General features: G+C 43.4%; 1 protein-coding gene across 1 annotated transcript; it reads right to left on the bottom strand.

Moving 5' to 3' along the window:
- Positions 1–570: 570 nt before the first annotated feature.
- UBASH3A (ubiquitin associated and SH3 domain containing A) lies at positions 571–22,995 on the bottom strand. The gene is given in 14 exon segments (XM_041399881.1): positions 571–708; positions 1,391–1,497; positions 2,011–2,117; positions 4,077–4,221; positions 6,293–6,385; positions 7,150–7,272; positions 8,293–8,401; positions 10,449–10,578; positions 11,375–11,580; positions 12,984–13,153; positions 13,840–14,038; positions 16,126–16,312; positions 18,064–18,117; positions 22,883–22,995. Coding segments are annotated over 14 exon segments (1,881 nt in total).
- Between the last annotated feature and the right edge of the window lie 4,283 nt (positions 22,996–27,278).

The following is a 27,278-nucleotide window of genomic DNA, read 5'->3' as shown; positions in this document are numbered from 1 at the left end:
GTGTAGAAGAGGTGAATAAGGAGTCTGCGCTATTAGCTGTCACAGAACTGATGGAGTGAACAGGAAACACAGGGGCTTTAGCTAGAGCTGGTCTCCTCTTCAGATGGAAGTTGATTTATTTTTTTTTATCCTAGTTTTTCTGTTGTCTGAAAATATACAAATGACTAAAGAAGGAAAAAAAAGGGGGGAATTCTTGGTGGATGTAGTTCAGTCTTAAAAATACAGCATTGTTTACTTCGGTGCCTCTTGGAATGGAGTTTATAATCAGGTAGTTATATATCCATATTTATTAAACATTTGTATGCTCAGGAAAGGTTAAAAGGTGCTTTTCTCATCACTATCAGAAGTGTTATTTCTCACTTGAATGCCACTTCATAAGTTCATTTTTCTCTGTCACCAAAATAAAAACAAAATCCAGGCACCAAACTCAGAAGTGTTTTTCTGTGCATTGACAGCTCAGGGAGGGCATTTCCCTCCTTCTGTGTGTCCTCTGGATGAATCATTGGACTGTGATGAACCATAACCTGCCTTTGGCTCCTTTTTGACAACTGCAGAGGCAGAGATGATCTTTTAATCTTCCATAATAGTATTTCTCCAGTTAAATGCTGCGTTTGCTCCGTGAGTTAATGTCTTCACTGGTGGGTTGACCATCTGCCATTTGTTCTCCTCTTTCTGTTCTTCACAGAAACACATGCCCAGGGCAGGGATCTGAGAAGGAAATTACCAGCAGGGTCATTGCTTTGACATGAAGGAGGGGCTTTGCTACAAAACAGAGCAGCCCCTGATATTCTCTCACTTCTGAAATGAACTATAACCAAGCTGGCAGCCTGAGGGGTGAAAGCTGAACTTGTGTCACCACTCCCCATTCATACCTGGGCAACATGTTCCCATGCCTCACCCTCCCCCACAGTAAAGAATTTCTTCCTAGCCTCCAATCTAAACCTACTCCCTGTTAGTTTGAAGCCATTGCCCTCTATCCTTTAACTCCAGGCTCTTGAGAAGTTTCTCTCCATCTTTCTTGTAGGCTCCCTTCAGGTACTGGAAGGCTGCAATTAGGTCACCCCAAAGCCTTCTTTTCCCACTTTGAAAGGGAGGAGACTAGCTCCAGGTGGAGAGGCTTCCAAATGTGCCTCTTGTCTGTAGGTATGGCATTGACTTTCCAGATGAAAATCTTCTCCAAAGACTTAGCTGCCAGTCACATGCAAAGCCCCCAGAATAAAATCCTTCTCGTTACCTCCAGTGCTTTGCTAAAACTGTGTGAAACTCCCTTTGGAACGAGAGAGCTGATGTCATTGGGGCTGTTACACACATCTAGCTGCACAAGCAGTCTCCTTATTAAAAATACAATGAAACAACCCAAAGGCTTCCTGCTGGAATAAAATCCTCTCACCTTCTGCACCATCTGGGCAAAGTCTCTGCTGCCTGTGCTGGGGAGCCCCGTGAGCGCTCGGGTGAGAGGTACCAAGGAGGAGCCATGGCCCACAATGAGGATGACACCTGGCACAGCAGGAAAAGCGAAGAACCATGGTGAGGGAGCTGCAGCACTGCCACGTTCCCCATCAGCAGATGGGGATGAAGTGGCTTCGGGGCTGTTCGTCTTTGCAAACCTCTTTGATAATGTGGCAGAGTGTGTTGTGATGGGCAGAAAATACCTGGTGTGTTGAGCATGCCAGCTACTGAGAGAAGGCATTTGTGAGGGAAGGAGAAAAAAGCTTTCCAGAAAATCATATTATCTTTTGCTGATCTACATCCTGATGTAGAAAGATGAAGAAAAGTATATACTTTTGCAATTTATTACTCTACTGTCTCGCTTTTATTTTACTCTTTTCCATTTCTATTCCATAAATTGCATTTTTGTTACTTCAGTGTAGCCCAGGGCAAGCATTGAGTCTACCTTAAGCTCTGTGCAGTGCCAACAGCTCACATTAAATGTGTTTCTGATGGCAAATCTCTGCCAGTTTCTGTTATTGCAAGGGCCTGACAGAATATTCAAAGACCTGAAACCTCTACCTTTGCAGGGGCAGGCACTGATGATCTGGTTTATAACTGCAGAGCTTCTGCTGACATAGTCTTCGTAACTTTCCGATGGCACCAGAGAGGAGAGTGGGAAGTTACCCCTGACAATAAAATCACAAATATGTGTTAATGCAGATGAATTCACTCTTAGCAGCACTGAATGACTACACCAGAGAAAAGGCACTTAGTTAAAAGGTTTATCTACTGGCTTGGCTGACACACTGTTACCTCTGCTTGTCTGAAGCATTAGCTTCTCTCTGAGTAGTTTCCATTAAATTTCATGGCTAAGTCTCATAGCTCATAAAGCACCAGATGCAGGGAAAACCAGGCTTCAATAAAACTTGAAGTTTGCAGTGGAGATTATTTAAATCAGGATTTATGCTTAAGAAAAGCTTTGAGCAATTCTGCCAGCAAGGACCACTGCCCAGACATGAGCTGCAGAGCTGCCTGGGTCTTCCAATCCTGACTGAGTTCAAACAAAGGAGAGACAATAATGATAAGAATGCTTGCAAGATTTGGTACCTAGCATTAATCTCCTCAATAAACCAAATAAATAAAAAGCTTTAATGAATGAGGCTTATCTGCATTGCTGGCCAAATGGATAGTAAAAATTTCCACTGCTAGAGTTTAAAAAAAAAGGTGTTTCCAGGGACAGTAATCACAATGCATCACTCCAAAATAACTGAGCACTTCTGCTGAGACCAGGCATTCTTCTTTCTTTTATACACCAAGGCTTTTCAGGCACCCAAAAAACCTAAGAGCCAGACCTCACACTGCTGTGGATCAGGGCAGCCTCACAGGTCTGGTGGGGATTGGGTGATGGACAGCTTTTGCAGGGGTCGAGTTGGTAAAACCAGACCCTCCTGTCCAATGTGCTCAGTAGTAGAGTGAACCTTGCCAATGAATTTTGTTGTACTGATGCCTAATTTTATATCTGGTTTTTACTGCTACCCTTTGCTGGTGATTCCTCACTCGCTCATAACACCTGGCACCCAAGGATTTTTTAGCCCTGCATGTGATGGGAAGAAACTGGCATTCCATGTGCAAGTTTATAGCTCATGCACCCTGTTTTTGCCTGGGCTTGAGTGAGCTATGAGGGGCCTAAACACTGTAGTTAACATTGCCTTAGAGATTCCCCTCTGAACCTCCCACTGCTGTGCATTTGCACAGTTTCTTTTGAGGCAAGTGATTTCAGACAAAAAAAAAAAAAAAAAAAAAGAAAACCCTAGAGAATACAGTCTGTTAGTGAAGAACACACTAGAAAGACCTGTGCTCTAAAAAGAGAAGGATTTTGGAGATCTCAAACAAAGATACATCCTTGGCTGTAAGGAATGTGTTAAGACATGAGATGTTTCCTTTCCCCCTTTCTTAAATATGTGGGAAATCCCAGAGACAGCTGAGAAATTTCCTGGATCTGGCTGTGTGCTGCAAACACTGAGCAGCCTGGTTTGTGAACAAGATGAGGAACTACACTGAATTGGAGGTTTATCATTTCCTGCCAGCCTGTGGTTTGCAAGTGCTCAGCAAAGGCATCGACCCTCACCCCACCAAGTTATGAGGGCTCCAAAAGGTCCTTGCTGAGCACAGTATTAATCTTTGAGCAACTTAAAATGATGCCAGAAACATCAATTAAAGTGAAATGCTCTTATCTCGCCTGTCCCCAAAACCTCTTGCTGCTGCTCTGCAGACCCTCAGCCAAGGGCTGACTAACCTTATATAATGTCACATTTCTTTGTCACTGAAAATCAGGTTATTCTTCACATTTCCAAAGTGTCTTTCACGTGAAGCAAAGAAAAAAGCAAAGCTCCTGGACCTGACATTAATGCCCATAATGTCAAGGCAACACCAGAGGAGGGCTGGTCCCATGCACAAGACACAATTTGTGCTAGTGCACCCATGTGCTGGTGACAGCATATCTTATTTTTATATCCTATTTTGATCTGAGTTTAATCAGAATCACCCCATCTTTGCAGCTTTTGTAATGATTTGTGGCACATAAAAGGACAAGATACCTCAGGGAAAAACCCCACAGCTTTATCAGCCAGACACAGAGCGATTACCTGTAACTTGTATCTATGTCGTAAGATGCCTCCACCAGTTCTGCCACAGTCATGAATTTAGGGATTGCTCTGCTTGCTTCCCACTTGGTCCATTCAAACAGTCCTGGTTCCACCCTGATTCTGACTTTTGGATTTAATTTAAGCCCTGCAAGAACAAGAAATAGATCTTAGGAGAAAGGTACACTCGAAGTGCTCCATTCACCCTATGCATTCTGCCTTGTTTGCTGTTGTACTTTTATTAGTGAAAATGAATTACTTATTGTCAACCAATTAATTAAAGGAAGCCACCATTATATTCTTGTATGACTAACATAAAGGGACTGCAAATTATTATCATCATGATCATAATTTTTGAATTATGGATGCTCTGCTAGAAGGAAAAAATCAGTTTTGCCATGTTGCAATCTGAATAAACTTCAGACAGGAAATATTTTTACCATTTTTATATAGCATTTTGCTCAATATTCCTCAGTAGATTTGCCCTCAATAGGGCAGTAAATTGTCCAAATTGTCCAGAAATTGAATTCTCTTGTCAAAAGAAATATTTTATTTTGAGTATTCTCAAGACAGGTTACTGAGTGGCAGTGAATGCATTCTGATGTAAACATGGTAATGAACTGTGAACTTGCTGAAAGGAACAGGAGATGAAAAAAGAAGAGAGGGAGAAAAAAGGAAGGGAAAGATGTTCTGCAATATGAAGGATTAAAATAGTTTGGTTTGCAAAAGGAAGCATGGAAGCAGTCTTCCCTGATTCACATTCAGATCCTTCAGAGCTCTGGAAACATCTGATATTTGGGTTAAAATATTTTCTGGAAGAGGTAGCAGTAGTGATTTGATGAGCAGCTACTAATGTTGAATTCCAGCAGATATGATACACCTCTGTTTCATATAACATTAGGTTCCATTCTAACTAAGAAGGCCCAGAGTTACTGGGATGTATCCCACAGAATGCACACACACCAGCAGGTCCATTCTGACTAGGTAGGCCCAGAGTTACTGGGATATATCCGCCAGAATGCACACACACCAGCAGGTCCATTCTGACTAGGTAGGCCCAGAGTTACTGGGATATATCCGCCAGAATGCACACACACCAGCAGGTCCATTCTGACTAGGTAGGCCCAGAGTTACTGGGATATATCCGCCAGAATGCACACACACCAGCAGGTCCATTCTGACTAGGTAGGCCCAGAGTTACTGGGATATATCCGCCAGAATGCACACACACCAGCAGGTCCATTCTGACTAGGTAGGCCCAGAGTTACTGGGATATATCCGCCAGAATGCACACACACCAGCAGGTCCATTCTGACTAGGTAGGCCCAGAGTTACTGGGATATATCCGCCAGAATGCACACACACCAGCAGGTCCATTCTGACTAGGTAGGCCCAGAGTTACTGGGATATATCCGCCAGAATGCACACACACCAGCAGGTCCATTCTGACTAGGTAGGCCCAGAGTTACTGGGATATATCCGCCAGAATGCACACACACCAGCAGGTCCATTCTGACTAGGTAGGCCCAGAGTTACTGGGATATATCCGCCAGAATGCACACACACCAGCAGGTCCATTCTGACTAGGTAGGCCCAGAGTTACTGGGATATATCCGCCAGAATGCACACACACCAGCAGGTCCATTCTGACTAGGTAGGCCCAGAGTTACTGGGATATATCCGCCAGAATGCACACACACCAGCAGGTCCATTCTGACTAGGTAGGCCCAGAGTTACTGGGATATATCCGCCAGAATGCACACACACCAGCAGGTCCATTCTGACTAGGTAGGCCCAGAGTTACTGGGATATATCCGCCAGAATGCACACACACCAGCAGGTCCATTCTGACTAGGTAGGCCCAGAGTTACTGGGATATATCCGCCAGAATGCACACACACCAGCAGGTCCATTCTGACTAGGTAGGCCCAGAGTTACTGGGATATATCCGCCAGAATGCACACACACCAGCAGGTCCATTCTGACTAGGTAGGCCCAGAGTTACTGGGATATATCCGCCAGAATGCACACACACCAGCAGGTTTGTTGCTGCCTGCACTACCAGCAGTCAAAACCACCTCATCTTGCTGCTTAAAGAAAACCACAAACAACCTCAAAGTTGCGCATCTTCCTTAATTGCTCACGTTGGAGGCTTCACAGGGGTTTGGTTAAGATGTTTGCAGTGTGGCAGAAGCACCTGGCAGGTTTTGCTGCCTTACCCTGCAGAAGATGCTGAGCTGTCTGCACGCAGCGCAGGGCAGGGGACGAGTACGCGTAGCTGACTGTCACCTCCTGGTCCAGCAGAGCTTCCCCTGGAAGGCAACATCAAAGTGTGACAGATGAGAAATTACTACAGAACACTTTCTGAAAAAAAAACCACCTCCGAGCTTTGCAATTTCATCAACATGACATATATTGACAGTCCCTTTCTATTATATTTTTTCCCACTATCTACTCATTGAGCTCATTAGAAAGCTCATTCTGGTGGAAACATCAATTCTAAAATGAGTGCTGGAAAGATAATTACAGAAGATTCACCCCAAATCTGCAAGCAGCAGTTAGGCATGTGGCTGTCTCCATATATCTGAACCATCAGAGACAAGCAATTGCACCTGACCAGCACTGTAACAGTCCTGCCTCTCTCTCATGGAGCAGGAACAACTTCATCTGGTGAGTGAATTGAGTCAGCCTAACCCACACCACCCATCCTCCTGCAGCGAGGTGACCACACTCTGCTGACCATGGAGCTGCTTCCTCTGGCCAGCCCCTGCACTGTCCACTGTCCACTCAGGGACAGCTGCATAAGACATTCATCCCCTGCAGACAAGAAGCAGGGCACAGGTAGTGTTCTGCTTCTTCCAGGAACTGGCAGAGGGGGCTCTGAAAGACAAGTAACCAGCTGTGTTCTCTGTTTTACTATTTAAGAAGATCTTGCAGTGGTTGCCTACAGAAAACTGTGGCCACACTGAGTGCTGGCAGGAAATTTTTCTGCTGCAAGGCCAACATGAGCTTTGGCAGATGATGACAGCCTGCTTCCCAAACCCTTACATTTGCAGGAGGATAATATCTAGCTTACCTATAAGCCTTGACTGGAAAATACCACAGCAAGATAAAGGAGGATCACATTCCAACTGCTTCATGCTGTCTTTCTGCCTCGGCAGGGAGGAGGGAAAGTTCAGATCTGCTCTTTAGTATTTCCCTGAAACAAGGCAGGACATTTTGCTGTGGCACAGGGAGGCAGCAGCTGTGTTATGTTGGTTTTACAGACAATCAGTGTCACACTGATGAAAAACAGCCAGTGCTATTACCTTAAACGGGTCATGTTTTAAGGTCACAACACTGGCTTGGCAAATCATCTGTCCTAACAGAACAGCCTCTCTTCTTCAAGCTCAGAAGGAGCAAATGGGGAGGAGGAGAGAAAGAACAGGAAATCAGGAGAATTTGGCTTTATGGGACTCAAGAGAAACAAAAATTGACTCCCTGTCAATATTCTTTTCAGATCCCAAAATGACCAAAAAAACCCATTTCCACTGAATCAAAATGAAAACAATGCATTGATTATGCAGCTACATGGTACCACTCTCCTTATCTGCTGAATTCCATGCACTAAACATGAGGAATCTCCAGCATGGCAAGGCAGACTTTCAGCATAAAGCTCTCACTTGTGAACTCCCACCTTCTTGTTCCCTTCCTTCCTCCTGACACACATTTCCCAGTTTTGGGTCAGTTTTCTCCACCTGAAAACATAAATTTTTCTTTTTCTTTTTGGGGAGAGAGAGAAGAAATTCAGATTTTCATTTAGGTCAGCGCTGAAAATTTAATTTCCACCACAGATTGCCCAAGCTGGACTACTGATGTAGTGTGACTGATCAAGAGCCCATGGTTCTGACTCAGGCACAGAAAGGTGGAGGGGTCTGACAAGAACCGTGTAATGAGAGGTGATGAGGGTGCTCCTGTGATTTGTTCATGTACAGTGAGACACAATTCCATCAGCAGCACAAAAGCTTTGTTTTTCTGCAGAATGTAGGGAGCATAAACATGAAGGACTTCAGGACATTGTGACCTGGTTATGTGCAGGTTGAAGCAGTGCTGACTTGCACTGTTATTGCTCCTTTGTGCAGCCTTGACATTTACACAAAGATTGAATCTCTTCTACCCATTACTGGGGTTAATTGGGTTTGGTCCTGGTTTCTGAAGATCCTCCTGTTACCTTACTCACCATCTGCAGTCAGGCACTGCTGAAGCCAAGACTTGCCAAAGACCTGATCCACTCTTTCCCCGTGGCGCATCACCAGCACCCCTCTCCTCAGGGCAGCGTTCTGGGACAGCTGGGAAAAGGGAGTTTCATAAGGATGTTATCTACAACCTGCAGGAAAAGCCTGGATTCCTGGAGAAGAGACAGCAGAATAGATGCTTGATCTTAGGACAGTGATAAGTCTGACTGGCTCTCCACTGAAAGCAAATGAAAGAGAATAATAAAATCATTAAGGCTGGAAAAGACCTTTGGGATTATTGAGTCCAGCCTTTGACTGACCAGCACGTTGTCAACTCAAGCACAGCACTGAGTGCCACATCCAGTTGTTTCTTGCACACTTCCAGCTTTGGTGGCTCAACACCTCCCTGGGAAGTCTGTTCAGTGCTTGACCGTCCTTTCAGTGGAAAAAATTCTTCCTGATATCCAGACTGAACCTCCCCTGGTGTGGCTTAAGGCCACTTCCTCTTGTCCTGTCACATCCCTGACCCTCATGGGCTGCAGGTTCTAATTCTGTGTTAGCACAAGTGAAAGACAGTGCTGGAAACAGATCTTTTAACCTTAGTGTGGGAAGGAATCATTACTTTAATTTATATTATATGGGTGATATAAACAAAAAGCAGAAAATTAGCTAAGATCTGACTGGCAATGCCCTTTTTTACACCAGGACTAACACCAAGCTTCTCCTTCTTTTCCTAGTGAAAATACTATTTCTACTTTTTTGTAACTGTGTGGCCAAATCAACTGTGAACCCAGATCTCCTACAAGGACCCTTTTTTGACTCAGACTGCATGGAATTACAAATAAATTTGAAGTAGTTTGAGGTTAGTATACAATGCACATTAAATACAAATGAGAAGACAATAAGAAGAAACAGGTCGAAGGTTTTAAAATTTAAAACAGCATTACTGTTTAAAATAGCACTGTTAACAGTGCTGCAGGATTGGTATTCATGCATTCTGTTGAATACTTGCAATTCTGCCATGAAACACCCATCAACTACCACAAGATCAGAGTATAAACCCAAGGTTTTGTGTCTTCCTCTTCTTCTTGAGAGGAACCCAGAGGCCACAGAAACTCTAGACTGGAGATGTGCCCTTCTGCAAAACACATTTCTCAGGCCAAGCCTTGGCTCTGCCACAGATCTGACCTGGATAAGAGAGGCCAAGAGCCAGAGGAAGGGTGTGTAACTTGTTCAGAAAGTTCTTACAGTCATATACATGGTGTCCTGGAGGCCCTGGGATGGAGCTCCCTCAAGGTGCCCTCAGTTTCTCTGATGTTAACACAAACCAGCCCAGGGTTATTGCCCAGCACAGCAGAGAGGCTGTGGGGCCAGCAAGCTGAAGGGGTTGCTGAGGCACATCTGTGGTGAAAATGCATGTTGGTATATCTGACAGAGCCAAAAAGGCAACACAGGTGCAAATGTGCTGTAGGAAAAAATCAGATTCCTTATTTGTTTTGCTCTTCCTACCAGAAGACCAGTGGACATGGGAAAAATTGATGCTTGTAGGTTTTGGACCTGGGTGAAAAATGTGATCCTAGCAGTGCTGCTAACCACTCCAGCTAGCTGTTCTGTGCAGTTATCTGCACTAGCTACATATTTAAAAATAAATAAGAAAATTGAACATTTAAATGTCATCTGGGGCCATGGAAACCTCCAAGACAACATCCATAGAATCCAGACATAAGAGCAGCCATGAACAGTGAGACTATTCTGATTTATTTACTCTGCCTGAAGCCGTGTGGAAGTCAGGGGAGGTTGTGCCTGTGTCTCACCTGTCAGACTTGTCTCCATACCCACTGAGGCTGTGCTCAGAGAAACCAGAGAACTCATGTGTTGTGCTACTCTGACAGGAACAGGGAAAGATTTATGAAACACAAGTGTGATATAAATCATATACATTACAGAAAAATGTATGAGATATGATACAATACAGTATGAGTAGTGTATATGTATATATAAATGTACAATATACTAAATAAAAACAGTGTATAAATGTACAACAAAATATGAAAATATGAGGGAGGAAAAGGAAGATACTACTAAATTTACTAAAAGCCATTAATTAATAGCACATCTGCCAAAGCATGTGGCAAAGATAAGGAATGGAAAAACCAATTACCTGAAGAGAAAGAGCATTGGTTACACTCCTTGACACACTGAGATTATGGGCTTCCCCATTTGGCTTGACATTGGGTTCCTTTTCAGTGTTGGTGCAGGATCTTGAAGCTGTGTCAAAAACATATTCCCTGCAGAAAAAGTAGAAGGAACACACACACACACACACAAAAACATACAGGCACACAAATAGAAGAGATTTCTGAGTCATGATGTTGTTTACAGGACTAGCAAGTCAGGATTCATGTTCCATTCAATACTTTTTTCACACATGCAATTCACCTCATTACTTTGCTGTTCATTTAGAATATGCCCCACAAAAATGAGGTTAAAATATCAGGAACTGATGGTGTATATTGGGTGTAACCCTGCCAAGTGGGACCTTCAAGCAGGAAATAACTACCTGGTGGCCTCCTCCCTTTCTCTGAGACATCAAGAAGTGCACCAAAACTTCCCAGCTTAGAAAAATCAGCTCTAATCTACAAGTAGCATCAGCTGTGCTGCAGAATGTGAGCTGCAGCATGAAGTGCAGGAAGCCAGACAGGTGCCTTCTGATGCAGGGCACATCAACAAGATAAGGGTGGTGCCAAGGTGGTGGAGCAACCTTTATGTGGTTTCATTTCAAGCTAACTTTACAAGCCCTTGAAATGAGGAGAAAAAAAAGAAGAGAGCAGAGAGCCAGGCTGAAGGCTGAGCCTGCCCTGGCAGAATGTGCTCTTTCAAAATTCATTAGGGCGTTCAGGTTCTTCAAGAGCGAACAGGGGTCATCCCTCGAGCAGCTGAACTTATGAACTCTGGTGCGTGCCCTGTCTCTTTTCTCTCAGATGTCCCAGCATCCCACCCAGACCCTCAGGATTCCCAGCAAGGACGAGCTGCCAAGGAAAGCTTGGATTTACCCATGGATTTACCCATGAAGTTTGGCTCACCCTGTGCTTGACCCAGGTGTCTGACTCGTGGGCTCTCTCGGTGTAGTTCTCGGGGAGGAAGCCCCTGCAGCCGGTGCGGTGCGAGGTGCCGATCACCCAGCCCTCGCTGGCGTCGCTCTGCTGCCTCGGGTCCACGTAGATCAAGTCCCCAGCGCTGATCATCAGCTCGTCAATGTTCTGGGGCTTGTACTGGAAGAGAGCCCTCAGCCTCTGCGGGGACACACAGCAGGGTCAAGGCGTTCCCCGTGCTGCAGCTGCTCAGGGGATGGTTGTTCGCCTCTCCTGGACACAGAACCAGCTCTGTTTTCCACTCTGCAGCCTGCTCTGTAGTGGCACTTTGGCAGAGGAAAAGTTTCCAAAAACCCATGGGGGTTTTGGAAAGAATTTGAGATGGGATCTCTCAGGTTTTTAGATGATGCGATTTATTTTTCTTCTACATAGACAGGAAGGGTGAGTTTGGCTCACATCTTTACTGCATGGTTCAGAAGGTCACAAGACCTCTACTTTAGAGACCTTTTAAGGATTTGTTGGCCAATAAAACACTGCCAAGAAGGATATTTCTGTTTTTGACCCAATCCTTAAATATTTTGTCTTATGGGCTCACGCTACAGTGTGAGCTTTCTTAGCCAATCATGTTATGAGACACAAACCTACAGTGCTGCATTCTAAACTTCTTGTTTACCTTTGTAACTACTTTTATTTATTCTATATCTTAAACTATAAAACTCCAAACTTTCCTTAGCTTAACATGTCTCTGCTTTAAACTATAAATAAACATTCTTGCTTCTAGCACCTCAGTTTGGAAGCCTTTTCCAAGGTCTCAGATTAAATCCTGTGTTTAATTCTTTGGCTTCCAGGCCCAAAGTTCTGAGAATTCCCTGCATTTCGGATTCCAGCAGAAAAGGAAGACACTATCACACTTACAATGTGTTTAAAAACAGGCGCTTGGTTTTCGCAAAAATACTTTTTTCCCCCCTCTAACTGCTTTTATTTGAAAGCAAACATAGATCTGACCTATTTTTGTGATTGCGTGCAGCTCTCCTGAGTGTGACTAAAATCCAACACAAGACTTGTGACAAAGTGATTTACTGATCTGACAAAAAGCTGTTGAACATTCTGTAATTTACATTTGGAAATGAGAACTGAAAAAATGCTGACTGGTTTCAACTAAGGGTCTGCCAAGCAGAAAATCATCAGCGAGAACTGACCCCTGCTCACAGCTGCAGTTTTCATCACAGCTGGAACAATCAAGAAAACTAATTTTGCTGAGGGGGATTTTGCTGCAGAACTGTAAACTGAGAAATCCTAGAAAATATTAAGGGATCATACTTTCCTGTCTCTTATTTTCTCATGTCATGGTAAGATTAGGTTTTTTTCCTTTGGGGTTTGGGATTAGATTTTGAGACATGCAGGTCAAGCAACCTACCAAAGTAAAGTTATTATCTACCGATTCAGGAGTGCAGTTTTTCAGCTCAAAATGGCACTGGAAACAACCACGCACTTTGAAACACTGTGCTGAGCAAGCAGATATTTTCTTAAGGATGGAAAAGGCAAGACGACTGTAGCTAAGAAAATGACAGGCTCAGGAAATGAAACAAATCTGATTGCAGTACCTGGTAATGCACAAAACGCATGTCCCGTGAATAGAGAGCAGCCACCCACTGGCAGGGCTCCCCTGGGTTAATGCATTTGGCCAGTTGTTCCAAAGTCTTCTGGTGGTGAGGATAAAACCTGTGAGCCAAGGTGAGGTGGAACTGCTTCAAGGAGGGCTTCACGTGGCAGTCTAGGAATGAAACAATCACATCACAACATAGGAACAAAGGTCATTTAAAGCTCCTCTTGTTTTGTCCTACACAATCTGCATGATGTAAGAAGTGTTATAGTAACTAGTGGTAGAGTAGGTCTACTGAATAATGGTTTTGAAGGGTGTAATGGTTTTAATAATGGTAAAATCATTCACAAATATGGACTGGATTTGCTTCCTGGCTTCATCTGTGAGGAAAAGAAATTATCATGGCTGGATTTCCTCTCCCAGCCTGAGGTGTACTGAGCTCATATCTCCCAGACAAAGCTGTGGTGGGGCTGTGCCCCTTCAGTCTCCACTGGTGATGCAGTTTCCCTTGGAAAAGGTATTAGGCCCTGTTCCTAGGGATGCAGCCAGGCCATCCTGGTGCCACAGCACCATGAGGGTGGAGATCTGGGATGTGTTATGTCCCTGCCCATCCTGGATATCCTGATCAATCACCTGCCAAGTTGGAGTTGCACACATTTCAGCTTCTAGGCAAAAGTGCTTCAAAGATTAAAACATGCTCCTCTGGCTACTCTGCTTGCAAATCTGTAGGAGCAAAGGCTGTTAGCTGGCAGGAAAACATCATCTAAGCTCCCCTGAAGACACAGGGAATGTTTTCAGTACTGTGGCTACACATTTGTGCTGCAACCTTCCCGTTTTCCCTCTGGGGTTGGTCCTACCTGCCAGGGCTGAAGCCTCTGATGAGAATGCCACAGCAAAATCTTTGAGGACATTTGCCTGGCTGTCATCAATGAAGAAGCCAAGGTAGCTGGGAGATGCATGTAGTGTTAGGGAAATGGATGGTGGAAAGCTCTGGGAAAAGCTGTCACCGACTTGCATTAAGATGTCATACAATAATTCCACTTTCTGGTCTTCACACTGAAAGAAAACAGAGGAGGAGCAGGCTTTACCCACCAGCTCACAGCCAGTGTTGTAGCCTCTGTCATAGAGCACTGCCAGAAAACTGTGGGGCTATAAACTTCCTGAGAAACACAAAATACCTAGGAATTTGCCTGAAATTCCTGGCATTAAACCCAGCAGTGTTTGGCAGTTGGATCAGCACAGTGTCCTGGTTCTGTAACAGGAGATGGAGCCTTCAACCCAAGGTTTATCTAGCTTGGTTTATCTAAATATTTTGCCATCTGTCAGGTATGCAGGAACCAGTCTGAAATGAGACAGGGATCATGATTTCCTTCTTCAGTTCTAAGTAGGAATTTGTGTTATTGTTATCTTACAGTCCTTTACTGAGCTGTGCAAGGTGAGGGTTGCAATGCAGTTGTCTCTTCCAGACAGGCCTTTAAACTTAATGCCTCCAAAAAGCATGGCATTCATTATTAATTCATGATTTTTGTTTTGTATAATTGTGTTTAATGGTCACAGAGCACCACTCAGTATTTTGCAACAAAATAGGCTTATTTTCTCTGTCTCTACTTTCTGGCATGGTTGAGATGACCCACCCTTAGGGGGAAGGAAGCACTTAATGGTTTAACACAAAAGTATGATGAACAAAGTCATTTTTGTCCAGCTGCTCTAGCCCAAGCCTGTTTCAGCACATCCCAGACACAGCTGATGTCCATGTGTTGCACCATCAACAAGCTAAAACTGGATTCCAGGAAGCTCCAGAGTTGTTTTCCAGAGCGGTCCAGTGCTGGACATCACAAAAGATTTCACAAAATCTTCAGCTTCAATAAAAAGAATAAAATCTGGGACACACCACCATAGCAGTGAGCAGCTGATGGAGCTCTCTAGGGAAGGCAGAACTTTTCCTGAGATTCCCACAGGCTTGTACCAAAGCTGTCTGCATCCTAGGATAACACTGTCCCTGCTGGCTGATGGCAGCCACTGCTGCCCTGGCTGGGAAGGTTTATCATCCTAAATCCATGCAGCAATGGACACATGGAAGCCTGACAGCAGCTGGACTGCACAAGGCTGCTCTAGATGGATCTACCAAAATGGCACTGGAAACAACCATGCTCTTTGAAACACTGTGCTGAGCAGGCAGAGATTTTCTTAAAGATGGCAAAGGCAAGATGACTGTAGCAAAGAAAATGACAGCTCAGGAAATGAAATAAATCTGATTCCAGTACCAGCTGCCAGCTACCCTGAAGCGTCCCACTCAAACATTAACTGTGACCCAAAGATGCAGCATCACTCAGACATTCAGCATCACTCAGACATGCAGCATCACTCAGACATGCAGCATCACTCAGACATTCAGCATCACTCAGACATGCAGCATCACTCAGACATGCAGCATCACTCAAACGTTCAGCACCACTCAAACGTTCAGCATCACTCAGACATGCAGCATCACTCAGACATGCAGCATCACTCAGACATGCAGCATCACTCAGACATTGAGCATCACTCAGAGATTCAGCATCACTCAGTCATTCAGCATCACTCAGTCATTCAGCGTCACTCAGTCATTCAGCGTCACTCAGACATGCAGCATCACTCAGACATGCAGCATCACTCAGACATTCAGCACACTCACATCACTCAAATATTCAGCATCACTCAGACACTGAGCATCACTCAGACATTCAGCATCACTCAGACATGCAGCATCACTCAGACATGCAGCATCACTCAGGCATTCAGCATCACTCAGACATGCAGCATCACACAGACATTCAGCATCACTCAGAGATTCAGCATCACTCAGACATTCAGCATCACTCAGACACTGAGCATCACTCAGACATGCAGCATCACTCAGACATGCAGCATCACTCAGACATTCAGCATCACTCAGACATGCAGCATCACTCAGTCATTCAGCATCACTCAGACATGCAGCATCACTCAGACATTCAGCATCACTCAGACATTAAGCAACGTGCCTGAACCTGGGTCACGTCATTCGATCACCAACAAGTTCTGGTGTCAGACAACAGCAGGTGGCCCAGTTTCACCAAATATCACCCAGCTAAAACCCGACCCTTGCACTCTGCTTGCCTCACCGTGAAGAAGTCGCAGAGGGTGACGTGTGGGAAAACCTCATGCGCTCTGTTCTTCCCGCACTGGCGCTTGCTCTCCCTCCAGAAGTCCTGCAGGCGGCTGTGCAGGCGGCCCCGGGGGCACAAGTAAAGGGCATATTCCTGGGGGATTGGGTCATCCAAGGAGGGGTCGTTGCAGTGGGAATGCAGCCTGAAATCAAGGGCATAACGCTGAGAGTGAGTGTGTGCACCGCTCTGGTTTCCTGTGGCTGAAGGCCTCCATACCAGAGATCACAAAAAGGAAATACACTTTTATTACTTTCTTTCAAATGAAAAGCTGAAGTAAAAGCTCATTTTTCTCTCTGCAGCACTAAATAACCGAGAATTTTTTTTTTCCTGCTTATTTTATGACTACTTTACATTTTAGCATGTGCCTTTACTTCTGTCAATGTCTGAAAATGAGTGAAAACAAAAAAAAACTTTTTTAGGTTTGGGAGTTTTTTCCCCTTTTTCATGACTGGAAACAGAAGTGGAGGAATGGAAAATGTTGAAGAATGACAAAATGAAAACCAGCTGAAGATTAAAAAAACACTCAGATTGAGCCTTTTTATTCAGCCCTAAGAAAAGCTAGCAAGACAAATCAGAAACACACAAGGAAAGGTCAGAAATTTATATGCCATGTGATGATATCGTTCACCATGTCTTTCACATGATGTGTGTTTGTCTTTGCAGCTGTTGGATTGGGAATGACTGTTGGGAAGTGTGGCAGCATCCCTGAAAAAAATTATTTGGAAAGAATACGCCATTCTCAAATGCCTCCTCTGGCTTTTTACAAAAGAAAAGAAAATAGTAGAAAAAAGAAAAAAAGCAACTGAACCAAGCAAAAAAAAGCTTTTTAGGTTTGGGGATTTTTTTCCCTTTTTCATGACTGGAAACAGAAGTGGAGGAATGGAAAATGTTGAAGAATGACAAAATGAAAACCAGCTGAAGATTAAAAAAACACTCAGATTGAGCCTTTTTATTCAGCCCTAAGAAAAGCTAGCAAGACAAATCAGAAACACACAAGGAAAGGTCAGAAATTTATATGCCATGTGATGATATCGTTCACCATGTCTTTCACATGATGTGTGTTTGTCTTTGCAGCTGTTGGATTGGGAATGACTGTTGGGAAGTGTGGCAGCATCCCTGAAAAAAATTATTTGGAAAGAATACGCCATTCTCAAATGCCTCCTCTGGCTTTTTACAAAAGAAAAGAAAATAGTAGAAAAAAGAAAAAAAGCAACTGAACCAAGCAAAAAAAAAAAAGAGCAAAGAAAAAAAAAAGGCAAAACAAAACCCAAAAGAAAGTGCAAATAAAGACTGTATTTAATGTGTAGGGTGAATTAAACAACAAAAAAAAATCAGTTATCAGCACATGATTGACATATAAATACTCTGTGAGAGTCTTGGTAGAGAAGAGAAAACTTTGTGGTGTTCAAAACTGAGAAGTGATTTTAATTGTAATAATTCCTCCCTCTGACCATCAGCCTTTCACCTTAATCTGTGGTGGGCCCTTCTGTTCCCCTTCAGCTGTCCTTTCTGCATGTGTTTGTAAGTGTAGTTATGGGTTTACAAAAATTTTCCTGTTTCCTTGTTCCTTTCTCTCAGGAGGCTTAAAGCTGAGAGGATTTTCTGACCAGACCAGCTGGTCCTGTGAACTGACTCAATGATAAAAGTAGCTGCTTGTTTTTAATTTACCTGGACCTTCTGCAAGTTTCCTTGTGTCCTAGAATAAGTACAAATATAAATATTTTTCTCTCTGAGTGAAATAAATGAAAAAAAAATCTTAAATTCAGGTTTGTGGTTTTGTTTTTTTTTTTTTTTATGGCACCTGACTTCAAATTCAGTGAAGAATGAGGACATCAACAAGGATTTTTAGGCAGGTTGAATGTAAAGGCACCCCTTAGAAATCACAGTACTTACCATTTTACTGCATCTTCTACTGTCTTTTGTCCAGTAGCAACCAAGGCTTTTTGCCTAGAAAAAGCACAAAATTGGTCCCTCAGAATTCCTGAAAGAAAACTTTTATGAAGGAAAGGCGTCCCAGTGACTTTGTTCATCAAGTCTATTTTCCAGCACAGGCAGGACCTTTAACAAGAAGGATTTTCCTAGCAAATGTTATTGTTCTTGAAGCCTTCCAAATAGCTTTTTTCTCACTGCAGGTCTTTAATTCCTTGAAGATTGGTAACCTGTCCTCCCCATGAGATGCCTTCCTTTGTGTTCTGGAGGTGTTTCCTTAGCAGCCTCACTGACTATATGAATTTCCTTGGGGTGAGATGAACCATCCATCCAAGCACTGTAAGAACAGGGTTTTCTTGGTTCACAGCAAGAAGGATCTGATTCAAGATGCCAGGGCCAAACCCATACATTAAAACTAAGCAAAATTATATTGGGGTTTGGAATCTGGATTGAGGACCCCCAGAGCCAGCAGAGAGCCAGATCTAAGCCAGCAGCTCAGTCCAAGGTGAGGGATGAAATCTCTTCTTTCTCTCTGTTAATGCAACTTCTGTTCTCTGGGCTAGGATTTGGTTTCCTTTTCTAACTAGGGCTTTCAAAAAGCTACGTGTTTCACATGAGCAAATCTTTGTTCCTAAATACTGGATGATGGGTGAAGGATTCCAGTGTTCAATCAGCAGCTGCTCTCATGAACCCCATTTCCACCCCTGAAAGCCACCTACAAACTTCTCAGAAGGAACATGAAGGGGAAGTAGAGACAGAGGACACTGGAAAAAAACTACTGAATTTCTTGCCATCTGCTGATGTTTTTCCGTCTCTTTTGAGGCCATCTTCTCTGGCCACTGGCTTCTGAGGGCATTGAGTTGTGTCTCCTCTCATGTTCTTCATCCATCCCCGTGACGCCATCACACATCAGCAGTGTGTGCACTGAGCTCCAGGACTCAGGCTCATCCTTATGTTCTCTCCCAGTCCTCTGTCCTCTCTTCAGTGCAAAAACTACACTTGGGCTTGTAAATAACATTTATATGCAGCCATTGCTGGCTCTTCAGTGGGAATCAACAGGTATGAGGACAAACATGAGCCTTTCCACTCAAACTTTACCTTCTACCTCTCTTCTCCATAAATCAACTCCCGTGGCCAGATCAATGCACAACCACGAGGTCTAAAGCCAGCCCAGGCCCTCTTTAACTGAATACTGCACATTTAATTTCTGTGCCTCTGCTGAGCCCTCCTTCTGTCCCTCTCCTCACGCAGCCTTTCCTGATGTGCTGTCAGATTAAGCCCTTTTCTGACCCAGAGATGGGGCAACTGAGAGGCATTTTAAAAAGTTCTATTCCATTTTCAGTCTCATGTGAAGGGTGACAATACAGATGTTACAATGCATGCCATCACAATCAGAAGCTGACTATTTCCTACTTACAATGCACTATAAGTGTTTCTTGGCCTATCAGCTTTAGCCACACCGCACTGTAAATGCCTTAAAGCCAATCATCTAAAATTACCCCTCGTGGTTCCCACTACAATTCATCTTTCACAGTTCTGTTTCTCCAAAATATCCAGTCTTATTTGCAAAGCCATCCTTTGAAACTTGTTTCTAACTCCATTTCTCTCCCAGCAATATCTGTCCTGTTCCATGGCATTTCTAAATCAGCATTTCTTATCTCAAATTCTGCATACAGATGCACACTGTGTGAGCCTTCTGTCAGGCTCAGAGAATTCCCTACACCTCATTTCCCACCCTGTGCCTCGTGGGAGTGTCAGTGGCAGTGATGCCAGGGTTCAGAGCCACTCAGTGCACATCCAAGGGAGTGCTGTACCACTTCATGCCATGCTGCTCTCCCACCTGGGCACAAGCTCAGTGCAAACAGCTCTGAAGCTAAAACCGAGCTTGGCTTCAGCTTTTCTTTACCATGGGGCCTTCAAAATTAAATGCAATAATACAAGTGAGACCTGAGGCCATGAACTGCCATCCTGCTCAGTCCCATCTCGTTCTTCTCTCGTGTTCCTCTCCACACCTGTCCCACCTTTTGTCTCATCACATATGAGGATGTGATTTCCAGCAGGAAATTCCAGTAGGATGATTTCCAGCAAGGTTTACAGAGCCCTTAGCACTAGGGGTGTGACTAAGCTGACACTTCCAAGATGAGAAGTTAAAACTGAAAAATAATGCAAAGAGTAAGTTCTGCATGTACCAATTTATCTCAGCTAGAGAGAAGAATAAACCACTGAGAATCTGTAATGAAAGTAGATTAAAAATGCATCTACAGTGAGAATAAGCTGGCTCTTCCCTAGAATAGAAATGGCTGGCACAGTTTCTTGTGGAAATTTTTTGATCTTAGGCTAGACTTGACCCTCACATATTTGAGTTTTGTTTATTGGGGAAATGATGCTGTGGCCTGTTGGTTCTGCGTGATGGAAAATTTTGTAATACTTCCACCCCACCTCACATTTCTTAGGCCAGGACATCCCAAAAGAAACTTTTCAGTACTTTCATTCATGGTTTAATTGAGGAAGGACATAGACAGCTAAAAGTTTTTTTAAAAATGCAACCAAAATTTTGAAGGTCTTAAGGTCGATAATGGGAAATAAATTTTATAAAATTTATTTTTGATATTTTGTTATCTTACATCAATTTCCACTGTATTTCTGCTGCTGCTTCTTGATTTTGAACTGGGAAGCACAATGTCATCTCAGTAACAGCAGAAAGTGTTTTGAAGGGGATTGGAAAAGCATCACATAAAACAGAAAAAAATTCAAAAAATAGCCATTACTTTGAGCTGACCGAAGTTACAGTATTAATAGAGAAATTATGAGCCATATTTTCAGCTAAAATTCCATTGTGCATCACTGGGAACAAGGGACTGACAGTTCCATTGTGAGCTGTGCCCATCGTGTCTGATACTGATTGATACCACAGCTGTTCCCAAAAAACAACACAGCACTTACAATTGGAACCTCTTCCACTCACTCAATTTTGATTCAAAAGGTACACAGATATTGCCTTTCTTTCTAAAATATTTTTATGAGGGGTTCTTTTATATTTAATTAATAAGATTTATTTTTTGAACAGTTTGTATGAAAATGTCCCTACTTGCCATGCAGAAATTGGAAAATTCTCCCCAAAACTTGCCCATCCAACATGAGAGATATTTGGGAGAGGAATGACTGGCATTTTTCTTTTGCATTAACTTGTTTACCTGCCACCAGTTACCCTCTCATCCATTGGAGTTGCCAAGAATACAGCCTCATTCTTTACTATGAAATTTTCTAGGCAGGACATGATTTTTGGAACAAGATCCTGATTCAAGACAGGAATTAAAATTGACAGACTTAGGGGGCATCTTGAGGAGAAAAAACTTTCAGAAAAAATTTTAGACTTACACAGTATTTTAAAATACACAGTTTCCAGTGACACCAACCAGCAGGAGATTTTTGCCAGGCCTGAGAAAACCTTTGGCTAGAAATTACACCCATGTTTAATTCCCTTATAATAAGAGTAATAAGCAGAAAAAAAATGAAAGAGGATGTATCCCAAGAGCAAACCATGGTCAAGTTCTCAACTCATTGAGAAGCCTCTCAAAACTCAGGATGTGGAAGGGTTTGTGCCTTTAGATTTACACAGTATTTTAAAATACTGGGTGTTGAGCAGATTGATTTTGCTGTGTGGGCAATATACACTATATATGAGAATATATATCATACTATAGATTTAGATTTACACTGTATTTTAGATTTACACAGTATTTTAAATTTACACAGTGTTTTAAGATATTGGATATTGAGCAGATTGGTTTTGCTGTGTGAGCAATGCACACTGTATATGAGAATATATATATACACATATGAGAATATATATCATATATCATACTATAGATTTACACAGTATTTTAGATTTACACATTATTTCAAAATATTGGGTATTGAGCAGATGATATTGGTTTTGCTATGTGGGGAATATACACTATATATGGGAATATATTTATGAGAATATATATCATGTATCATACTATAGATTTAGATTTACACAGTATTTTAGATTTACACAGTATTTTAAGATATTGGATATTGAGTGGATTGGTTTTGCTGTGTGGGCAACACATACTACATATGAGAATATATACATATATATATATGAGAATATATATCATATATTATACTATAGATTTCGATTTACATAGTATTTTAGATTCACAGAGTATTTTAAAATGTTGGATATTGAGCAGATTGGTTTTGCTCTGTGGGCAATACACACAATATATGAGAATATATATCATACAATACATTTAGATTTACACAGTATTTTAGATTTACACAGTATTTTAAAATATTGGATATTTTGGTTTTGCTGTGTGGACAAAACCATATAGACACTGTATATGAGAATATATATATGAGAATATATGTCATATATCATACAATACATTTAGATTTACACAGTATTTTAGATTTACACAGTATTTCAAAATATTGGATATTGAGCAGATTGGTTTTGCTGTGTGGGCAATACATGCTATATATAAGAATATATAAATGGGAATATATGAGAATAATTACATGAGAATAATTAGTCTCATAATTATATTTTATATATCATACTCTACATCAGAATTTCATATATGAAATTCAGAGCAAGACAGGTCTGATCCCTGCAAGGGGACATCACCCCCCCAGAGCAGCACAATCTCCAGACCAAAAAAACCAGGCTGCCTGTATTGGGATTTTATGGCAAACACCTCATATCTTAACTAAATCTGGCAGTGGCAGGGCAGCTGAGCGCTCTACTCACGCGGTATGAGCCGGGAATCCTTTGGCCAGGAGAGGCTGGAGGAGGGCAGAGGCGCTCCTGCCCCGCGGCTTGTTGGACACCTTTGCGTACAGCTGCGCCTCGGCCACCGCCATCTCCTCCGTGTCCTCGCCTCTCCGCGTGCCCACAGCGCTGACACAAACTGGGAGGTGGGAGGAGGCTGTGAAGGAAGGAGGGAGGGAGTCAGAAAATGAAACAGAGAGAGAGAAGGAGGCAGATGAAATTAAAAAAAAAAAAAAAAAACCCAACCTTACACCCCTTGTGATCTTTTCTGACAAAAACTGACATCCTGTTTTCATAGAATCTGCGCCTCTGAGTTTTTGTCGTAGGGTGGCTGAAAAAGCAAAAGCTTTTCCTATCTGCCCTGGCAGAGCAAGATGAGGAGACCAAAGGTAGCCACCACAGTCAGAGTGGGCTTGCTGAAGGGGCTGACGTGGAATCTTTTAGCTTTTCACTATAAACTGTCTTCTGGAAGCCAGAAAATCCACCTGAGCTACAACTGCACCGGGGGGAACAAGTAGGGCTGTCCTGCAGCGTGTAGGAAGTTAGTCTGGAGGCCAAAACTTTCAAGTTGGGCTCAGTTTTCAAGTCCTCCTGCCCATATCATATGTGGCTCCTGCTTTGGTCTTCTCAGCCAAAGGCAATGAGCACCCAAACTGTGGAAGATTAAACCCAATGTCCTGTCCAGACATCACACCCTGAGGCTGAGCTTGGAGCAGCCCAGGATGGAAGCAGAGAGAAGAACTTGTCCTTTCCAGTGGTGCCAGTCCCACTGTGGGAGCCTTTGCAGAGCTGCCCTGGCTGGTCCCCAGCCTTTCCAGCATGGCCAGAGTGGGTGAATTGATTGGAGACAGTTTTTTTCTGTCCTCACTGCAGGTATCAGTGTTCCCTCTGGAGGACAGGACACCTCACCCCATGGACTGAAAAGATCACCTGAGCTGCTGGTCACCTGAAATGAGCCCTCATGTTTTCCCCACTTTGGCTGAAGTTCCCCTTGGGACACCTGGCCAGCTTGAGCTGGTTCTCCAGCCATTTGGAGAACCATCAGAACTTTCTGAAGCCTGGTGGGGAGAGTGTCCCCATTTCCAGGGAAGGCTGCTGAAAGAGTGACACAGGAGATGATGAAGGATTCTTGACGTCATGGCTTAAGTTAACAAGATCATGAGGTGGTGTCCTCTCCTTTGGAAGTGCCAGTCTCCATCGTGCACAGAAATAGGACTGAAGAGTTTGTCTCAGCCATATTCCAGGGACATGGGTTTTATCATGGAAAACTTTCATTTCCTCGCTGGCCTCTCAGGAGCCTTGTTTCACTTACAGTCCTGTGGCTTTTTGCATCATCCTTCCTTCTCCTTCTTCCCTCCATCCTTCCCTCTGTCAGGAATCTCTCTTCTAAGTGAAAACAACCCAGCCAAACTATGACTACCCTCGAGCATTCCTTGCAGCTGAACCTACATTTCCATTTGCTAAATCCCGGAGTACAACTGAGCTGATCCATCAGGAACACGAGACGCTGCTTTTTCACAAACCCTCTGCAGGCACGTGGCAAAGGCTAAACCCAGCAAAAGGTGAGTCTGTGAGATCAGAGATGAAGAGATGAAGAGATGAAGCCCTGGGGCTGCTGCTCCCTGCCACCCACAGCTCTTGGTGTTCAGGGCCCCGGCTTTTGGCGGAGGACGAGCGAGCGCTCACGTGGCGTTCGCGGGGCTCCTTTGCTGACGGCTCACGGGAAGGTTTGCACATCCCGCAGCGTTGCCTGGTGTTTTTCAGCTAATTAAACAGCGTGCTGAATTTTTATCTGCCCCTTTCCGTAGCCATGCCATCCAGGGCCACCCGATACCCCTCTCCAGGTTGGGTTACACGGGCTGCGGCCTTGATGCCGCGCGCAGCGGCCGGCTGGAAACCCTCCCCGAGCAGAGAGGCTCAGCAAACTCTGAGTTTCCTTTGGGCTGCTGTTGATAATGAAGAGGGAAAACAGTTTTGCTTTTAACTATGACTTCTCAGGAAGAGGTGAGTGAAGCTTTGGGAGCACGTGATAACCTCTGAATAAGCGAAATGTCAGTGTTGCGTGTAATTTAGTTCGCAATGCTGTTTTGTTTCCTGGTGGGCAAATTATGCACCAGCTAGAAGGCTTTTTTGCTTTTAATATTTAAAGATCATGCTGGCAGATTCTCTAAAAAGTTTAATTTATGTTCAATAAATTTAATTTATGTTCAAAGTTTAATATATGTTCAATGAAATGTAGGTGAAATTTTACCAAATGAAAGAGCATAAACCTTATTGCTGAAGCATGAAAAAATACTCCAGGGTATTTTCGATTATAGATATAATGTCACAGATAAAACATGTATTCTTTGCCTAAAATGTGTCACTGTAAGCATTGTCTGGGACTGACCCTGCAAACATGCTGCTTTTACAGCTAACCAGCTCCACTGTCTTTAACAAACCTGGACCTATTTCACATCACTCTGAGATCAAAAATCTGATTATTTTTGCCATTGTGCAGAACCCAGTCAGAAATTAGCATTTAAAATCTATTTGCCCCAAATTCTAGTGTAGCTAAATTTATTTTTTTCCCTGTGTAGTAAGTCATCAAAAGTTTACTGGAGTAAAATTCCCTTGAATGAGGATCCTGTCAGGACTGTGCTGCTGTCCTATGCATTTTAGTCTTTCTCTTGTTTTCTATTGCAATTATAGAGCAGCAGGTGGATTCACAGCCCCAGTGTGAGTTATTAAAAGTAGCTCTGGTGCTTAGACAAATCTGAACAAAAATATGAAAAATTATGGGGAAAATACGGTAAATTAATTATAAGTGCTTCTCTCATGAAAATTAAGTACATAACGATGTATTGTGTCCAGCTCTGAGGTCCCCAGCTCAGGAAGGACATGCACCTTGCTGGAGTGAGGCAGAGGAGGCCAGAAAGATGCTCAGAGGGCTGGGGAACCTCTGTTATGAGGAAAGGCTGAGAGCGTTGGTGTTGTTCATCCTGGAGAAGAGAGGGCTCCAAACAGACCTTGTGGCCTTCCAGTACTCAAAGAGGGCTGCAAGAAGGTTTAGATGAGATGTTAGGAAGCAATTCTTCACTGTGAGTATGGTGAAGCCCTGGCACAGGGTGCCCAGAGCAGCTGTGGCTGCCCCTGGATCCCTGGGAATGTCCAAGGCCAGGTTGGATGGGGCTTGGAGCAGCCTGAGACAGGGGAAGGTGTCCCTGCCATGGCAGGGGGTCGAACAGGAAGATCTTTTAGGTCCCTTCCAACCCAAACCATTCTGTGCCTCTGTGACAACATTATAATGATTATTTTCTTGCTTTTTTTCTTTTTTTTTTCCCCTCTCCTGCTGATCCAGGTTCAAGAGACAAATCCCACTACTGGAAGTCTTGAAATCATCTCCGTTACAGAAGATGAACCGCCAGTACCACAAATTCAGTTTACCTTCAAAAGATTTTTCTTCATACCACAAGCAAGAGTGGACCCGAGTGCAGATGGATCTGGTAGGGACAATCCACAGCCCTCTGGCCTTTGCAATCCCAGTGGCCACTGTGTGCCAAGCTGTGCTTGCCCACCCAGAGCAAGCAATCACGCCGAGGAGGAGGAGGAAACACGACCTCCCTTCTCCAGGTGTGAGGTTTGCCAGCTCAGTGATGTGATGACATCTTGTGTCGACTTGAACACACGAGCATTTTTCACAGCCACATTATTCACACGGAAACAAATGTTTCCCCACGCTTTCCAGACACATTTTTGAATGGTTTGTTTGAAATTTTGCCAACCTGGAAATTGGTCCGTCAAAAAACCTGAACATACAATGCAGCAGCCTTGGAGGATTAGCGTGTCTGTTTGCTGCTTCCCATTGGTTTCAAAATAACCATGGGTTCCAACAGAGACAGGCTGAGCTTCCAGAAGGAAAATAGAGCAATTTAATTTTCTAGTCCATTAGCTGCTACAGCTAGGATTTTTGGCATAGCAGACACCAACTCCATTGCCAAAACCACTTACTCAGCTGCTCCTGAGAGTCTGAGGAAGCTGGGATTTACCTAGAGAGTCTGTAAACCCTTGGAGACACTCCTTATCCTTGACTGATTGTATCTGCCAATCTCAATTATAAAGCCTGAGGAATGGGGAAGTGAAGAGCTGTAAGAACTAAAATTGAAGACAAGGTTCTGTCAGTGCCTGTGTGCACTCTTGACCCAGCTGTGTTTGCTATTTCCCCACAGTTTGCCCTTTGTATATCAGAATGCATTTGAGACAAGTGAATCACTCATTATTTTCAGCAGAATCTCTTGTCATCTTCCAGACTGGCAATATCACTAAGCAGAGGTCAGATCTGGAGGCCAGTGGTTGGTAAACAGATCCAGCTCATTAAATGTATTCTGTAATAACT

The sequence above is a fragment of the Onychostruthus taczanowskii genome, unplaced genomic scaffold (assembly GCF_017590055.1).
Source record: "Onychostruthus taczanowskii isolate IOZ18803 unplaced genomic scaffold, ASM1759005v1 scaffold17, whole genome shotgun sequence".
NCBI lineage: Eukaryota > Metazoa > Chordata > Aves > Passeriformes > Passeridae > Onychostruthus > Onychostruthus taczanowskii.
The sequence above is the reverse complement of the archived record's forward strand: the minus strand, read 5'-3'. Positions and strand labels throughout refer to the sequence as shown.